Here is a 16,921-nt window from a genome sequence, read left to right on the forward strand (position 1 = left end):
CTGTGGGATGGTAGCAGGCTGGATACCAATGGGGACTTGAAAAATACTCAAGTCTTTCCACCTGTACTCTGCACCTGTGCATCTCCATCACGAGAACATGCCCAAGCTAGCTGACTGCAGGGAGATGCATGGGCCAGAACTAAGTGACTCTAGCCAACCTCCAGACCTGTGCACGAAGGTAAGGAAGCAGACACTAACCCACCACAACTCTAAATATAAATAGCTACTAGATATTCTTTTGTTGTTGTTGTTTGCTTTCTTAATTTTTTAAAAATCTGGAGCATTTTTAAAGTCCGTATTGAATTTGTTACTATTGCTTCCATTTTGTTTTGATTCTTTGGCTGCAAGGCATGTGGGTTCTTAGCTTCCTGACCTGGAATTGAACCTGCACTCCCCTATACCGTGTAAAAGCTGCGGTGAGGTAGCTGGCACTACTGTACTTTTCAAGGTACTGTACTGTAAGAATAAAAATGTTTATTTTTTGTTTTTTTTTAATGTAATATTTGTGTGAAAAGTATTATAAACCTATGACACTGCAGTACTATATAGCCTATTGTGTTAGTTGGGTACCCAGGCTAACTTTGTTGGATTGATGAGCAAACTGGACTTACGGACGCAGTCTTGGAATGGATCTCATTTGTATGTAGGGGACTTGGTGTAGAAAGCCTCTTATTTAATTCACAGTCCTGTAATTCTGAGCCCCTTTGTGCCTCCCATGGACCAATCTCGGATGATGAGTGATGATGTGGAGCATCTTTTCATATGCTCATTGGGCATATGTGTAGCTTTCGTGAGTGCCTCTTCAAATCTTTTGACCATTTTCAATTGTTTATTATTGGCCTGTGAGAATTCTTTCTATGTTCTGTGTCTACATTTATATTAGTATGTTATTATTAGAGTGCCTTAATGTCGTTTGGTCTCAGTCTTAGAACCTCTGATAAGCTATGTTGGACAACTTCTTGGGCATCCTTTCGAGTGGGACACAGAATGTAGGGTAATCTTTAGTATTGGTGGCTGGAGTGGGTTGATTAACGGCCTCCAAAAAGAAATGTCTGAGTCATCATCTCCAGTACCTGAAAATGTGAGTTCAGAAATAAGGTCTTTGCAGATGGAGTCAAGTTAAAGGTCTTAAGGTGAGATCATCCTGGATTTAGGGTGGGCCCTGAATCCATTGGGGCTTCTCCAATGGCTCAACGAGTAAGGAAGCCACCTGCAATGCAGGAGACACAGGAGATACGGGCTCAATCCCTGGGTCGGAAAGATCTCCTGGAAGAGGAAATGGCAACCCATTCTAGTATTCTCACCTGGAAAATCCCATGGACAGAGGAGCCTGGTGGGCTGCAGTCCTTGGGGTCGCAAGAGTCAGACATGACTGAGTGACCAAACACATGCGCTGAACCCAGTGACTGGTATCCAAAGAGAAAGGAGAGGGGGATTTGTCACAGAACCAGACATAGGGGAGCAGGCCACAGGCGGAGCATGTGAAGACAAAGATTGGAGTGGTGCTCCCAGAAGCCAAGGAAGAGGCGAGAAAGGATTCTCCTCAGAACCTTCAGGTGCTGCACGGACTTGCTGACACATTGACTTTGGACATCTGGCCTCCAGAAGAGTGGGCTAATTAGTTTCTGTTGTTTTGAGTCACCTAGCCACAGTCATTTGTTAGGACAGCCCTAGGAAACTGATGCAGCATTGTGTCAGTCACTCAGTCGTGTCCAGCTCTTTGTGACCCCATGGACTATAGCATGCCAGGCTCCTCTGTTCATGGGATTCTCCAGGCAAGAAAACTGGAGTGGGTTGTGATGCTGTCCTGCATTGGCAGGTGGGTTCTTTACTGCTAGTGCCACCTGGGAAGCCTATTCAATCCTTATGTACATATTAATAACTGTCCATGTGATGCCACAGGCATGGTAATAACTGAGCACCCATAACGGGAGGACACGAGGCTGTGTTGCTCTCAGCTGTCACCACCTCTGCCTCTTGACTCTCCCAGTGCATCTAGATGCAACTCAGAAGATGATTGCTCTTCAAAGGCTCCTGTAACTCCTCAGAACCTTCACCAGAAGGGTGACACACTTTGGTCACCTTAAACTGATCATTGTGAAAACCACGGTCTGTGGTTTGCATACACTCCAGGAGGCAGCCCAGGGGCATACCACACAGGGAGATGCCCCTCCGAGGGACCATCCCTGTGAGCTCACAGGCCAGAATCAGGTGATGTTGGGACTAACCCTGGCGGTCCTGTGGTTGGGAATCCATGCTTCCATTGTAGGGGCGTGGGTGTGATCCCTGGTCGGGGAACTAAGATCCTGCATGCTGTGCGGCACAGTCAAAAATAAATAAATAAAAATAAATTAGAAAAGAACAGGTGATGTTGACTCTCCCACAGGATAACCATAGTTGCCTTAGCTTCCTGGCAGTGTCATAAGATGACATTCACAGCGCACAGCTCTCTTCCTCTGTCACAAGGGCCACTGTCATCAGAGCAATGGCTACTGGTGTATCGCATCAACCCTGTGAGTCGCAGTTATGGGGGCAATTCCCTTCCTCAGCTTCCAGCACTCATAGAGAATTTGATATAGTATCCATTTAGTGGTTTCAGTGGGGAATGGGTAGTTTGTATACAACATTTGAGTTCAAATCATCTTTGATCTGAAGTCTCTACCTGATCTGACAGTTCATAGCAATATCAGGGTTTTTAAAAAAATTATTTATTTTTAATTGAAGGATAATTGCGTTATAATATTGCTTTGTTTTCTGCTGTACATCAACATGAATTAGCCGTAGGTATACCTAGGGACTTCCTTTTTTAAAGAAAAAATTCTTTTCCATTTTTCTTGTTTATGCTTGTAGAACACTAGTCATTTTGTTCTCAATCTTCCTGACACCATACATAAATTTGGGGATACTTGTTTCACAGTTTTTTTTGGTTCTTTCCTGGTTTTTAAAAAACAATAAGAAAAATATACTTCTCTGGCACACATTTAATGAAACAGCGTTTAGCAATTTCTTGGGAAAGGCTGAATAAGACCCACTCACGCTTTGATGCTAAACCAGAGCCCCAGGCTAGGATTGAATGTCAGACTTCGCCGTGGAGGATTCAGGGGTGGGTGTGTCTTTCAGATTGAAGTTCACAATAAAAGAGCAAAAGAACAGAGCTGAGGAAACATCCTTTTGGCCAGAGCCACTCAACCCTATGAGCAAGTGGTGAAGACAGAAATCAAAAGTGCCTCACGATGATGGCTCCTCAGTGGTGGTTTTTTTTTTTTTTTTTTTTTTTTTTTTTGAGAAAAAGAAACGTGTGATATTTTCACTGTTTAGGAGAAATTATACATATAGGGACTTCCCTGGTGGCTCAGACAGTAAAGTGTCTGCCTATAATGTGGGAGACCTGGGTTTGATTCCTGGGTCAGAAGATCCTCTGGAGAAGGAAATGGCAACCCACTCCAGTACTCTTGCCTGGAAAATCCCATGGACAGAGGAGCCTGGTGGGCTGCAGCCCATGGGGTCGCAAAGAGTCGGACACAACTGAGAGACTAAACTTTCAAACTTTCACACGTATACTGCATGCACACTGGAGAATACACAGAAATTCCTTTTCTGATGAATGGATGTATGGATAGATGGTGGATGAGCTGGCTGTTTTCATCCACACTGTCTACTTCCATGGCTTCAAGTATCAACCACATGCTGATGAGTCATGAAGCTAAATCTCCAGCTCAGGTTGTTATCCTGATTCTAGACCCAGAGGGATTTCCAGCTCAGAATGTTCCAAGTTAAGTCATCATCTCTCACTCTCTCTCTTTCCACCCAATACACTCCTCTTCCTCTTACACTTCCAACTCCGCAAATGACACTGCCATCACCCATGGCCCATGCAGGAATCAGGGTATCAACCTTGACTGTCTCTCTCTACTCTTTTAAGTAATTCACCAAGTCTTAAAAATTCTTTAACAACTGTCTCAAATCTTTCTATTTTCTTCTGTTTTCACTACCACTTGTACCAGCTTAGGCCATCGTGAGCTCTTGCTTGAATTATTAAAAATACAGCCAGACAAAACATTCTTTGACATAAATCATACCAATATCAGTCTCCCAAGGCAACAGAAATAAAAACAAAAGTAAACAAATGGGACCTAATCAAACTTACAAGCTTTTGCACAGCAAAGAAAACCATAAACAAAGAGAAAAGACAATCTACAGACTAGGAGAAAACATTTACAAATGATGGGACCGACAAGGACTTAATTTCCAAAATAAACAAACAGCTCACACAAATCAACAACAAAAAACCAAACAATCCTATGGAAAAATGGGCAGAAGATCTAAATAGACATTTCTCTACAGAAGACACACAGATGGCCAACAGGCACATGAAAAGATGCTCAACATTGCTAATTATCAGAGAAATGCAAACTGAAACTACAATGAGGTACCACCTCACACCAGGCAGAATGAAAGTTTGAAAGCGTTAATCACTTAATCGTGTCCGACTCTGAGATCCCATGGACTATAGCCCACCAGATTCCTCGGTCCATGGGATATCCCAGGCAGGAATACTGGGGTGGATAGCCATTTCCTTCTTCAGGGGATTTTCCTGATCCAGGGATCAAACCCTGTTCTGCATTGTAGGCAGATTCTTTTCCATCTGAGCCACCTCTACAAATAACAAATGCTGGACAGGGTGTGGGGGAAAAAAAGAAACCCTCCTATATTGTTGGTGGGAATGTAAGCTGGTGCAACCACTATAGAAAACAGTATGGAGATTCTTAAAAAAAAAAAAAGCAAGTTTAGTTCATAGCTGAAATATCACTTCTCCTAAGACATCTTTAAAAGCCCCATGATTGAATTAGTTGCCATCCTATGCAAAACTTTTCTAGCTCCTTGTGCTTATATCTCTGAAATCATTTATCACACTGTATCTCATTTACTCCTCCAGGCAGGGCTGTATCTTACCATGCCATTGTATTCCCAGGACCTAGACATACCTGGCAAAAATTTAATATATATTGCAAAAAATATAAATATTGCATTTTGCTACATTGAACTGAATTGTTCTTTAAGCCTAAAACTGACCAGATATAAATGGTTGCATCTGAAGGAATTTAGTTCTTCATACTCATCCATAGAAGATTTTTGCCCAAGCCATGGTAAAGAAGGGATAAAAATGCTTAATTGGCTATCTAAACTCTCCTGAAGTTAAGTGTGTTTTGCAAAATGTAATACATAGAAATGTTTTTATTGAACTTATATTTGAAAAAAGACTTTTCAAGTATTTCTTTGTGGTGTTTCCAACCCAAATATTGCCAAGCGGACAGAGTAAGGAACATGTAAGGAAGCAGACTAAACAGGCGGGTCTCATTCTGCAGTGCGGGGTGAGTGATGTGCAGTGCAGCATGGGAGAAAATGCTTTGGGGCACAACTCTTCTTGACAACTTGTAAGAAAACTGGTATCACATTTTTAAACAGTTAAGTGTACAGAGTACTTTGTACTCTGTTCTTTTTGCTCAAATGAATCAATTCTGGAAAAAAAGCCTGGTCTCCTGGAATTGTCAGAGATGATGTGCTAGGTGTGAACTTTTTTTATTGAAGGATAATTGCTTTACAGTGTTGTCATGGTCTCTGCCATACATCAATGTGAATCAGTTATATATAGATATATATATATATACACTTAGCCTGGAAAATTTCATGGACAGAGGAGCCTGGTGGGCTGCAGTCCATGGGGTTGCAAAGAGTCGGACACGACTGAAGCAACTTAGCATGCATATATATATACACACACATATTTATATATGTATATATATGTAAGTAAGAAAGTGTTAGTCGCTGAGTCGTGTCCGACTCTTTGCGACCCTGTGGACTGTTGCCTGCCAGGCTCCTCTGTCCATGGAATTCTCTAGGCAAGAATACTGGAGTGGGTTGCCATGCGCCTGCCTCCAGGGAATCTTCCCGACCTAGGGGTAGAACCTATGTCTCCTGTGTGTCCTGCATAGGCAGGCGGGTTTTTGTTGTTATTGTTGTTATTTTTGCCACTAGCGCCACCTGGGGGTGATGATATATATATATACATGCTGCTGCTAAGTCGCTTCAGTCGTATCAGACTCTGTGCGACCCCGTAGACGGCAGCCCACCAGGCTCTCCGTCCCTGGGATTCTCCAGGCCAGAACACTGGAGTGGGTTGCCATTTCCTTCTCCAATGCATGAAAGTGAAAAGTGAAAGTGAAGTCGCTCAGTCGTGTCCGACTCTTAGCGACCCCATGGACTGCAGCCTACCAGGCCCCTCCGTCCATGGGATTTTCCAGGCAAGAGTACTGGAGTGGGTTGCCCTCCCTCTTGAGCCTCCCACCCTCTAAGGTGAAGCGTTACAGAGCACCAGGCTGGGCTCCCTGTGCTATATAGCAGCTTCCTGCTGCCCCACCCACTAGTTATCTATTTTACACATGTTATGTAAATTGCTACAGCCACTATGTAGAACAGTTCGAAGATTCCTTAACAAACTAGGAATAAAAGTACCATCAGTTCAGTTCAGTTCAGTTGCTCAGTCATGTCCAACTCTTTGTGACCCCATGAACCACAGTACGCCAGGCCTCCCTGTCCATCACCAACTCCAGGAGTCCATCCAAACCCATGTGCATCGAGTTGGTGATGCCATCCAACCATCTCATCCTCTGTCGTCCCCTTCTACTCCTGCCCTCAATCTTTCCCAGCATCAGGGTCTTTTCAAATGAGTCAGCTCTTTGCATCAGGTGGCTAAAGTATTGGAGTTTCAGCTTCAACATCAGTCCTTCCAATGAATATTCAGGACTGATTTCCTTTAGGATGGACTGGTTTGATCTCCTTGCAGTCCCAGGGACTCTCAAGAGTCTTCTCCAACACCACAGTTCAAAAGCATCAATTCTTCGGCGCTCAGCTTTCTTTATAGCCCAACTCTCACATGCATACATGACCACTGGAAAAACCATAGCCTTGACTAGATGGACCTTTGTTACAGTCCCACTACTGGACATATACTCTGAGAGAACCATAATCGAAAAAGACACATGTACCCCAATGTTCACTACAGGACTGTTCACAACAGGTGTGAAATTTTCAGGAAGTTAAAGGTGACTTGTTAAAGGAATAGTTGGTGCCTGCCTTTGTTTTCTTTTTCTTACAGTTTAGCCCTTTGATGAGTGACTATTTTTCTGAAATGTAGCCTGTACTTCCATACATCATAAACTTAATGTGATGAACAAGTGCATTTGTAGATAACCTGGGTTCACGAGCATGAACAAAGCCCTTGCAGTGACCCTGTGATCCTCTCAGGCCCTACCAGTGTGAACAAAACTGTACCAGACTTATGGTGTCTTTTACTTCTTTTGCCTTTTACAGTTTTTCTGTAGCACCTTTAGGCTGCCAGTATCCCTTTTCTGAGTAGGGATTCTGTCCCTTTCTAACTCAGAGCCTCTAATTTAGTCTTGAAAACTAGATGAACAAACCTGTTAGAATTATGTGCAAAGAAAGAAGCCATGGTCTTGAATGAGGCCTAAGTATTTGCTTGTATGCAATAAGGGTGGCTCAGATGGTAAAGCGTCTGTCTACAATGTGAGAGACCTGGGTTCAATCCCTGGATTGGGAAGATTCCCTGGAGAAGGAAATGGCAACCCACTCCAGTACTCTTGCCTTGAAAATCCCATGGACGGAGGAGCTTGGTGCAGGCTACTATCCATGGGGTCTCAAAGAGTCGGGCACGACTTCACTTTCACTTTCAATAAGCTTATGGGCTTTCCCCTGGCTCAGTGGTAAAGAATCCACCTGCAATTCAGGAGAGGAGGGTTTGATCCCTGGGTCAGGAAGATCCCCTGGAGAAGGAAATGGCAACCTACTCCAGTATTCCTGCCTGGGAAACCCCATGGACAGAGGAGCCTGGTGGGCTATAGTTCATGGGGTCGTGAAGACTTGGACATGACTGAGCATCAAACACACACTTACACACACAATCAGAGTATGAGATGCAGGTAAAACAGTCAGGTCAACCCCTTCCTAGCCTAGAGGCCACATGAAGTTAGCTTTGGGTCTGGGGCCTGGAGAGTTTGCTGGCCCTGAGACGGGTCACCAAAATCCAACTCCATTCCTTTGCAACACTTTGGGGGACTAAAGCTCTCCTCTGCCCAATCCCAAAGGTTTGGAGCTTTCTAGAAAGTCTGTCCAACACCACCTCACTCTCCTGACAGAGATTCTGACTGGCTCAGACCTCCAGTGCTATAGCAGTATGAAAGCCCAAGCCTCCTGCCTTGACACGATGGATCTAGTACCTCTAAGAAGTCCTGAAATCATGGATCTCTAGGTGCAGGACAAGAGCAGAAACCAAGAACGAGGGTGTGCCAGTGTGCACAGAGCCCCTCGCCAAGTAGAGCCTTCGCTCTTGTCACACCTCTTCCCAAGGGCTTTTTTTTTTTTTTCCTGCTTATGAGGCAGGAGACTTGAACACTTTTTATGAAGCAAATGTGTGTTCCAAAGACGGGCTCTGGATATACAGGAAACTACCACCTCTAGCTGAGCTTGTTTTCCATGTGGGGTGGGGAACACCTGAGAAGCCAGGTGTGCTAGATGCTGTTGGGGCAGATGCTCTGTCCAAACCCTCGTCATGGGAACATACACCCATCTCGCATTTATGTGAGTGTGGCAGTCAGGGGCTTAAAGCCAGGACCTTCTCTGAAGCATCCTCTTTAGCTTATGAGAGTGAGGCAGGAGAGAGATGGGCCCTAGGCTGAGCTGCTGGAGTTCCTCCCTGGTGGACAGATGCCCCAGAATAGCAGGAGGGAGAGAGGAGCATGAGTCCTGCCCAGATAAGAGATAAAAGACCACATATTCCTCATTCTCAAGGTCTAGGAAACCTTCCCAACTACACATGTGCAGAAAGGCTGCTCAAAGGTGAAAAAGGGAGGGGGCACCACCCTATAGTAGCTGATGTCAACCCACCCATAGGCCTCTTCACTAGAATCCATCTTGGTTAAGAGAGTGGGTCAACCTGGGAGGGTCCTGAGATGTACTATATACAGACTTAGAACCAGGCAAAGCAAGACGACTGGCCAAAGGAAACCCAGAACTGCTCCATAAGTGACTCAAACTACCATGAGGGCATGACTCTCAGTCTATGAGCCTGTCTGTGTGTCTATCTACACGTACCCTTGTGCACAGGCTGTCTCTGCTCTCCACCCACCCCTATTTGTGTCCCTTGCTCCCTTCCAGGTCTTTCCTGTGAAAGCACTCCCCAGGCAATCTCGCACCTGGAAGACACCATGCTCACCTAATGTTTCCCCATTGGATCCTCCGTGCCTTCTGCAGTCAACTATAACTTCTCTAGGATTTATCTCCAAGGGCTCCTGTTCACCAAGCCTCCAACACAGTCTTGAGCATGCTTCCCAAGCCCATCTACAAGACCCGCAACCAGAAACAGTAATTCTGTTATCAGGAACAAATTCAGGCCAAAGCCCTGACGTGATGTCACTTCTTAGGGTAAAATCCACACATACCCCAAGAGCAGCATCACTGGTAGGAACTTCCTGGTCCTCTCTGTATGTTGTTGTTGTTTAGCCACTAAGTCGTGACCGACTCTTTGTGACCCCATGGACTGTAGCCCACCAGGCTCCTCTGTCCATGGGATTTCCCAGACAGGAATACAGGAGTGGGTTTCCATTTCTTTCTCTACCTCTCTATATATCTCTGATACAAATGTTGCATTGTTGTGTTTGTCTGGTTGTGGTCAGTAGGCAATGCTGGGAGCATGGTTAGGAAACTAGACGGATAAGGGAGACTGGGAATGCAAGAGAATGGATTTTAGGGAGGAAATAGAATTTGGTTTCTTAGACTTCTCTAAATTGAAAGGCATTGCCTTTGTCCCCAGGTGGTGGGGGTTTTCATGAGGGGAGAGTCCAGGAGCTAGGCAGTGAGGGGTCTGAATCCCACCCACCCCACCTCCCCTCCCCCACCCACCAGAGAGAGATTGGTTCTGCAGTCCCACCCTGTAGCCTGATCAGACAGATATAGCTTTTAGGGGGTTCATTCCCTTCTGTTCTTACCATTCCCCAATCTTCCCCACCTCCATGTCTTTGGCAATGTCTTGTTTAAACACTGTGGCAGGTTTCAGGAGAGAGGGGAGTGGGTGGCAGGGGGGAGTAGGTACAGAGACTGAAGGATGGCTCTGTATTTATACTTGGGTAGAGTGATGGAAGGGAGAAGGCAATGGCAACCCACTCCAGTATTCTTGCCTGGAGAATCCCAGGGATGGTGGAGCCTGGTGGGCTGCCATCTACGGGGTCACACAGAGTCAGACACGACTGAAGTGACTTAGCAGCAGCAGCAGCAGCAGAGTGATGGAGGAGAGCTCTCTGGGGGTGATTAGATGGTGAATCTGGGGACAGGACCTGTGAGGTTCAGCCCACCCTCCCAGACTTGGGCAGTTTGCTATCCTAATGTAACAGGAAAGAGCATGCCTGACTCCATGTTGGATCTATTTCTTTTAAGCTTTGCTTCCTGTTGCTTTTGGTACTCTCATCACTAAAAGGATGCTGTCTGTGGCTGTAAGCACACATAATGGCCTGCCTCAGGGAACCCTGCCCCTCTGCCTGATGTTAAACTAAAGTACCTTTGTTCAGCTCCCAGGGAGACACCCTGACCCCTGAAGAAATTAATACATCTTCTCCTAGCTCCCCAGCGCTGGCCAAGCCAGGAGATATTCTGCAAGACCCATGGCCTTTTTACTTTACTTCCTCACCTCTTCCCTCTCTCTGTTCTATAAAAGAGACTGGCGTCCAGACCCCATAAGATGGTACTCTAGAACTTTAGTCCTCCATCTTCTCGGATGCCTGGCTTTCTGAATAAAGTCACTATTCCTTGTCTCAACACCTGGTCTCCTGATCATTGGCCTGCTGTGCGGCGAGCAGACAGAGCTTGGATGGGTAACACTAACTGACAGTGCCTTAACGGCACTCACAGGTCTGACGACTCAACCCACCAGGGTGAGCAGGAAGGGGAACTTCCATCAGGGAACTGGTGATGCTTTGCCTTCTGCTTTTCACCAGTTCCCTGATGTTCTCCCAACTGTTCCTTGAGGGGGCTCATCTGATGTTCCCTGGCACTTGTGGGAGAGAAAGGCTCATCCCGGGCCTCCTCCTTGGTGTGAGCAGTCCCTGGAGGCTGACTCCAGAGTCAAGAGTGTGACAAGAGACATGAGACAGGAAGTCCCCGCTGAGCCATTAATACCTGAGAGCCCAGCAGCTCAAATGCTTCCAACAACCCCACCCGCCTCCACTGCAGGAGCCTTCTTGGTGCCTTCCTGAGTCAGAGTGAGTGACCGGCTGCCACTGCACAAGCATAATCTCTCTTTGAATTCTCCATTTCATTTGGAATATTCATGTGATTTTTGCTTTATTTTGGAGTGTGAATGACGTGAGATGCGGTATTGTCTAGTTGCTAAGAACATGTGGTGTCTAAACCTTTCTCTACATCAGTCTCCTAGTTTGTGAAGTGGAATAAACATGATACTTACCCCATAGGCTGGTGTGAAAGTGAAAGTCACTCAGTCTTTTACTCAGTCTTTGTGACCCCATGGACTATATAGTCCATGGAATTCTCTAGGCCAGAATACTGGAGTGGGTAGCCATTCCCTTCTCCAGGGGATATTCCCAACCCAGGGATTAAACCCAGGTCTCCCACATTGCAGGCGGATTCTTTACCAGCTGAACTACCAGGGAAGTCCAAGAATACTGGGGTGGGTACCCTATCCCTTCTCCAGCAGATCTTCCTGACCCAGGAATTGAACCCGGAGCTTTTGCATTGCAGGTGGATTTTTTACCAGTTGAGCTACCAGGGGCTGGTGTAAGGACAGAATTAATACCAGTGAAGTACCTGGAACAGAGTCTGATATATTGTGTTTGGAATCATTATTCCTCGACCATACCTTGACAGGCATCCCAGGTGGCTCAGTGGTAAAAAATCCGCCTACCATGCAGGAGACATGGGTTTGATCCTAGGTTATGGAAGATTCCTTGGAGAAGAAAATGGCAACCCACTCCAGTATTCTTGCCTGGAGAATCCCCATGGACAGAGGAGCCTGGCAGGCTACAGTCCATGGGGTCGCAAAGAGTCGGACCTGACTGAGCAATTGATCATGCAGGCATGTTATGCTCAGCTCAGGCTTTGAGTTTACACCTTGACAGGAGAAGCACACACAGTCAATCCTCATTATTTGCAGATTCCATATCTGCGAACTTGCCTACTTGCTAAAATGTATTTGCAGTCCCCCAAATCAAGATTTGCAGCACATTCATGGTTCTTTCGGAGAAGGCAATGGCAACCCACTCCAGTAATCTTGCCTGGAAAATCCCATGGGTGGAGGAGCCTGATAGGCTTCAGTCCATGGGGTCACTAAGAGTCGGACACGACTGAGCGACTTCACTTTCACTTCACTTTCACGCATTGGAGGAGGAAATGGCAACCCACTCCAGTATTCTTGCCTGGAGAATCCCAGGGACAGAGGAGCCTGGTGGGCTGCCGTCTATGGGGTTGCACAGAGTCAGACACAACTGAAGCGACTTAGCAGCAGCATGGTTCTCTGATGAGGGGTGAAATTTTGAGTTGCCCAATACACATGTTCCTAGCTCAAGTTCATCCAGGCCCCATTTTCCACCTTGTTTCAGCTCTCATACTGTAAACAAGCATTCTCTGATGGCCTATTCAGAGCCACTTTTACTCTTTTTTTTTTTCCCCCCCTTGGTGATTCTGTTGTTTAAAATGGCTCTCAAGAGCAGTGCTGATTTGCTGTCTCATGCTCCTAAGCAGAGGAACCCTGTGATGTGCCCTGTGGAGAAAACCCTTGTGTTAGAGATACCTGTGAGATAAACTTATTTGGGCACAAGTTGTGGGTTCAGGGTTAATGAATGAATACTATATGTTTAGTAAGAAGTCTTTAGAGCTTCCCTGGTGGCTCCAGTGGTAAAGAATCCTCCTGCGGTGCAGGAGATGTGGGTTTCATCCCTGGGTGAGGAAGATCCCCTGGAGAAGGGAATGGCTACCCACTCCAGTATTCTTTCCTGGAGAATCCCATGGACAGAGGAGCCTGGTGGGCTACAGTCCATGGGGACACAGAAGAGTCGGACATGACTTAGGGATTAAACAACAAGAATAACAACAAACATGTCTTTAAGGGGAAACACACATAAATTAATGTTATGTATTGATTAGTTGACAAGAATGTAGCTCAGAGGCTCAGTCGTGTCTGACTCTTGGCGGCCCCATGGACTGTAGCCCACCAGGCTCCTCCATCCATGGAATTTCCCAGGCAAGAATACTGGAGTGGGTTGCCATTTCCTTCTTCAGGGGCTCTTCCTGCCCCAGGGATCGAACCCAGGTCTCCTGCATTGCAAGTGGACGCGTTACCGTCTAAACCACCAGGTAGCTTTTTAGCTCAGAGGCTGGCAGGAGTTGAATCCTGTGCTTTCCCCAGGAGCAATGGTTTGGTATTCCCAAATTCATTTTAAAGTTCCTTTGACTTTATGAGAACAAAACTGACATGGCAAATAAGGAGAATCAATTGTACATGGCTGCATTCTTTCTGGTTTAGCCCAGCCTCCCCTGCACTTAGTGACCATCTCTCTGCCCCCTTCACACTGAACGTCCGCTGCTCACTTCCCGAAAGATTCCAGTCATTTTACCTGGAGTGGAGGGACAGAGGTCCTCCTCTGGGCCAGAGGAATTCCCACAGTAAGGAAGGGAAGATGAGGGAGGTAGGGAGGTAGACAGGCAGCACCAGCTCCTCTGGGTAAAGCTCTGCCACCACCTGTAAGGTACCAACCACAGAACAGGCAGGAGACAACCTTCAGGGCTGAACAGTGGAGCCTTTAGAGAAAGGAGATGCGGGCTCCAGCCCTGACTTTGCAACTCACTGCCTACAAGTTATGTGTCCCTTGGGTCTCAGCTTCCCCATCCATGAAATGGGAAGAATGCTACTAACACCAGGGGGCCCTTGTGAAGACGAGCTGCACATGAAGAGCTTGGCATGTGGCTGGCACACACTAGGCACCCAAGGAAATGGGGACTGTGAAGACTTAGCCCCAGGCATAATGAGACTTTTCAAGCCATCCCGAGGCCCTTGGATTCATACCTCTGAGATTAGGTCAAGGCTAGGGACAAGCAGTCCACCTACTTCTCACCACCTCCAAGAGGAAATTCACCCCACTCCAGGTCCCTGACACCGCCACCCCAAATCTCAGACCTGGGTACCCCAGGGTTTGGGCAGCTACGCAGCTCTGTTACCCAAGCTCGGCTCATAGCAAGAGGCACCAGGTCGCTGGTGGTCCCTGGTAGCCAAGGGTCCGAGTGAGGAGCGAGCTCACCGGAGTCCACTGGCCCAGGCCCAGAGTGCGCTCTGGGCGCCGCTGGAGGTGAAGGCGGGCAGGCCGGGAGGGGCCACTGGTCTCTGACTTTGGTCATGCCTGGCCGGGAGCGCCGGAGGCTCGCAGGCACGAGCCAGCGGTTCCGGGCAAACCTCCGTGTGGCCGCTGGGCCTGACTTAGCAGAGTCGGCGCCCGGGCCCGGGCGGGGCGGGCGGAGGCTCGGGGAGGTTGGGGGTGGGGGGTGGCGATGGCATCCCCGCTCCCGGCTCCGGCTGAGGCGGGGCGTCCCGGCTGGCTCGCAGCTCAGCGGCCGCCTTTCCCTGCGCGCCTGCCGGCGGCGGCGGTGGCGGCGTCGGCAGTCCCGGCTCTTGGCACCACGCCTGGCGGCCGGCCCAGGGCGAGGAGTGGCTTCCAGGAAGCGGGCGGAGGAGCGTTCCAGCGGAGTCTCGCCGTCACCGCAGCCCCGCGCGCTCCGAGCCGCCCGGCTCCCGCCTCTCACACGCTCCCTTCGAGCCCGCGGCGTCCCCGGCACGGGCGGAGGGCGCGGGGTCGACACGAGGGCGGGCGGGCGCCGGGGCGCGCCGTGCACTTGCCGGGCGGTGCAGGTGGCGGCGCGCGCCCTCCGCTTCTGGGCCGGGGCCAGCGCCGCGCTCCGCACGCCCGGAGGGGGCGGTAGAGGCGGGGCGGCCCCCGTCCCAGCCCCATTTAACTTCTCGGCGGCGGCGGCGGCGGCGACTGCGGCGCCGCGGGCTGGAGGCCGGCGTCGGGGAAGGTACGGGTCCCGGATCCCGCACGAGGTGTGGACCGGGCTGCTCCCGTCCGCCTCTCCACAGCGCGCGCCGAGCCCGCACCGCCCGGCTGCACGTCCCGGACGCTTCTGTGGCGCCAGGTGGGTGCTCTGAGCTTGTCGCCTGGGGGCGGGAAGGCTCTTCCACCGCGGGTGTGTTGGGGAGCAAGACGGCGCAGTGGGGTTGAGGGGCTCCAAGCGGCAGGGCACGACTCGGTTCCCGGGAACTTCAGGACCCGGGCGCTCGGCGAGGCTCGGAGACCTCTGGCCGGGCAGGCTCCGTGGGGTCCAGTGGTTTAGGGGAGAGACATTCGGGGACGCTTGAGCGTGAGGGAACTCCACCGACTTGGGGAATCTTCGGATTGGGGGCTTTCTAGGTAGAAAACGGGCTGACAGCAGCTAGTGGGCTCGGGCGTCGGAAGGTCCGGCCGCTTGGCAAGCGGGTTGCGAGCGTCTAGAGCGCCAAGGGCTGCGCGACGCGCCCGCCGCGGCCAGTGGGCCTGCGGGACGGGGACGCAGCGGGGGTGCGGGGACCGCCAGGCGGCGGATACTCGGAGGAGGAGTGCGCGCTGGGGACGGCTGGTGCGAGCGAGCGAGGCGGGCGCGCAGTCCCAGGACCCCGCACTGGCCGCCTCCCTTCGGCCCAGAGTCGCCGCCTCAGGTCGGAAACAGCAGCACATTTGCGGATCGCATTAGGCCAGGCCCTTAATGCTTTCTCCAGATGGAGAGAAGCCACCGACCCGCCCCCGGACACCAGCTCGCCAAGGCGCCCGCGAGGCGAAGCGAGAGGCGAGGGTGACCTCGGCTTTTCGGCTTTTCCAGGCTCGACCCATCCTGATTTCCCTGCAAACCGTCAGGAGGACTCTGAGGAAAGCCCCCGCTGCCCTCCAGCCTCCCGCTGGTTTGCCCTCACCTACTTTTAGGAGATTGTGCTCTTTGGCTTCTCCAAGGCTGTACCCTCTGAACCCCTCCTCACTCAGCTCTTTGGCTGCAGGGCGGGGCCTCCGAGGACGATGAAAGGTGTCTTCTGGTGGGGAAAGCCTCGAACTAGCAGAAGACCTGCATACCAGTCCTAGAATGGTCACTGTCTTGCGGTGTGATCTTAGGCAGGTTCCTTCCCCTCTCTGGGTTGGCTTAGTAGGGCTTAGACTTATTTGTGCCTGAAGTAGCAGAAGCTGGCAGGTGCCCTAACCCTTGGCTCCACGCTGGCTTCCCTGAGTCGGATGCCAACAGCCACACCCTACTGCTGACAAATGGGCTGGGAAGTGGTTGGTGCAGAGATGGCTTGGCTTTTGGAGGGCTGGAGGTATGGGCTGCACCGTGCAGGCGGGTCTAGCTGCGCTCCTGACTTTGATATGGACTCCTCCTAAAGAGAGCCCCAGACAGCCTGTACTCTACTGTAGGTACCTCCATCCAGGGCCAACACAAAGCTTTCCAAGACAGTATGTGGGGCTCAGGGTTACTCCCTCTGTTGATCTGGTAAGTCATGAGTGTTGCCACTGCTGGGTCTGGAGCTGAATGGAAACCAAATCTTTTCTCCTCTTTAGGCTACAAGTGAGACACCCCTAGGAGACCAGACTCCATGGCTTCCCGGAAGAGCCCCTGGTGGCTGCTAATGTGGCTGGTCTTCATGCACTCTGCCCTCCTGCAGGTAATAAGATGGGGAAGAGGAATGGTGGGCTACTCAGTTTACTTAGGAGTATTATTCTAAATCACCTAAGTTGTAGTCTGACTGATGTTAATCGCATACCAAAGAGAA

General features: G+C 49.5%; 2 protein-coding genes across 18 annotated transcripts in view; both read left to right on the forward strand.

The window, feature by feature from the left end:
* The window catches only part of SH3GL3 (SH3 domain containing GRB2 like 3, endophilin A3), a 151,604-nt gene extending 134,791 nt beyond the window's left edge, over positions 1-16,813 (forward strand). For 4 of the 5 annotated variants that reach the window (XM_086364294.1, XM_086364306.1, XM_086364302.1 and 1 more), the window contains one exon: positions 9,232-10,884. In XM_086364294.1, the coding sequence (XP_086220420.1) occupies positions 9,232-9,293 (62 nt within the window). In that variant the 3' untranslated portion in view covers positions 9,294-10,884. Of the gene's footprint in view, positions 1-9,231; positions 10,885-16,709 lie in introns of those variants that run through there. The other variant, XM_086364299.1, reaches the window with a different exon arrangement.
* Positions 15,109-16,921, forward strand: part of ADAMTSL3 (ADAMTS like 3) — a 376,400-nt gene continuing 374,587 nt past the window's right edge. For all 13 annotated transcript variants that reach the window (XR_015149981.1, XR_015149982.1, XR_015149986.1 and 10 more), the window contains exons 1-2: positions 15,109-15,264; positions 16,710-16,813. Coding sequence is in view for 4 of the 13 variants with exons in the window: in XM_086364278.1 (XP_086220404.1) it covers positions 16,745-16,813 (69 nt within the window). In the remaining 9 variants the exon portion in view is untranslated. The remainder of the gene's footprint in view (positions 15,265-16,709; positions 16,814-16,921) is intronic.

Source organism: Bos grunniens, chromosome 21 (genome assembly GCF_055505025.1).
Source record: "Bos grunniens cultivar Pamir isolate PY7600 chromosome 21, Bosgru_T2T1.0, whole genome shotgun sequence".
In the NCBI taxonomy this organism is placed as follows: domain Eukaryota; kingdom Metazoa; phylum Chordata; class Mammalia; order Artiodactyla; family Bovidae; genus Bos; species Bos grunniens.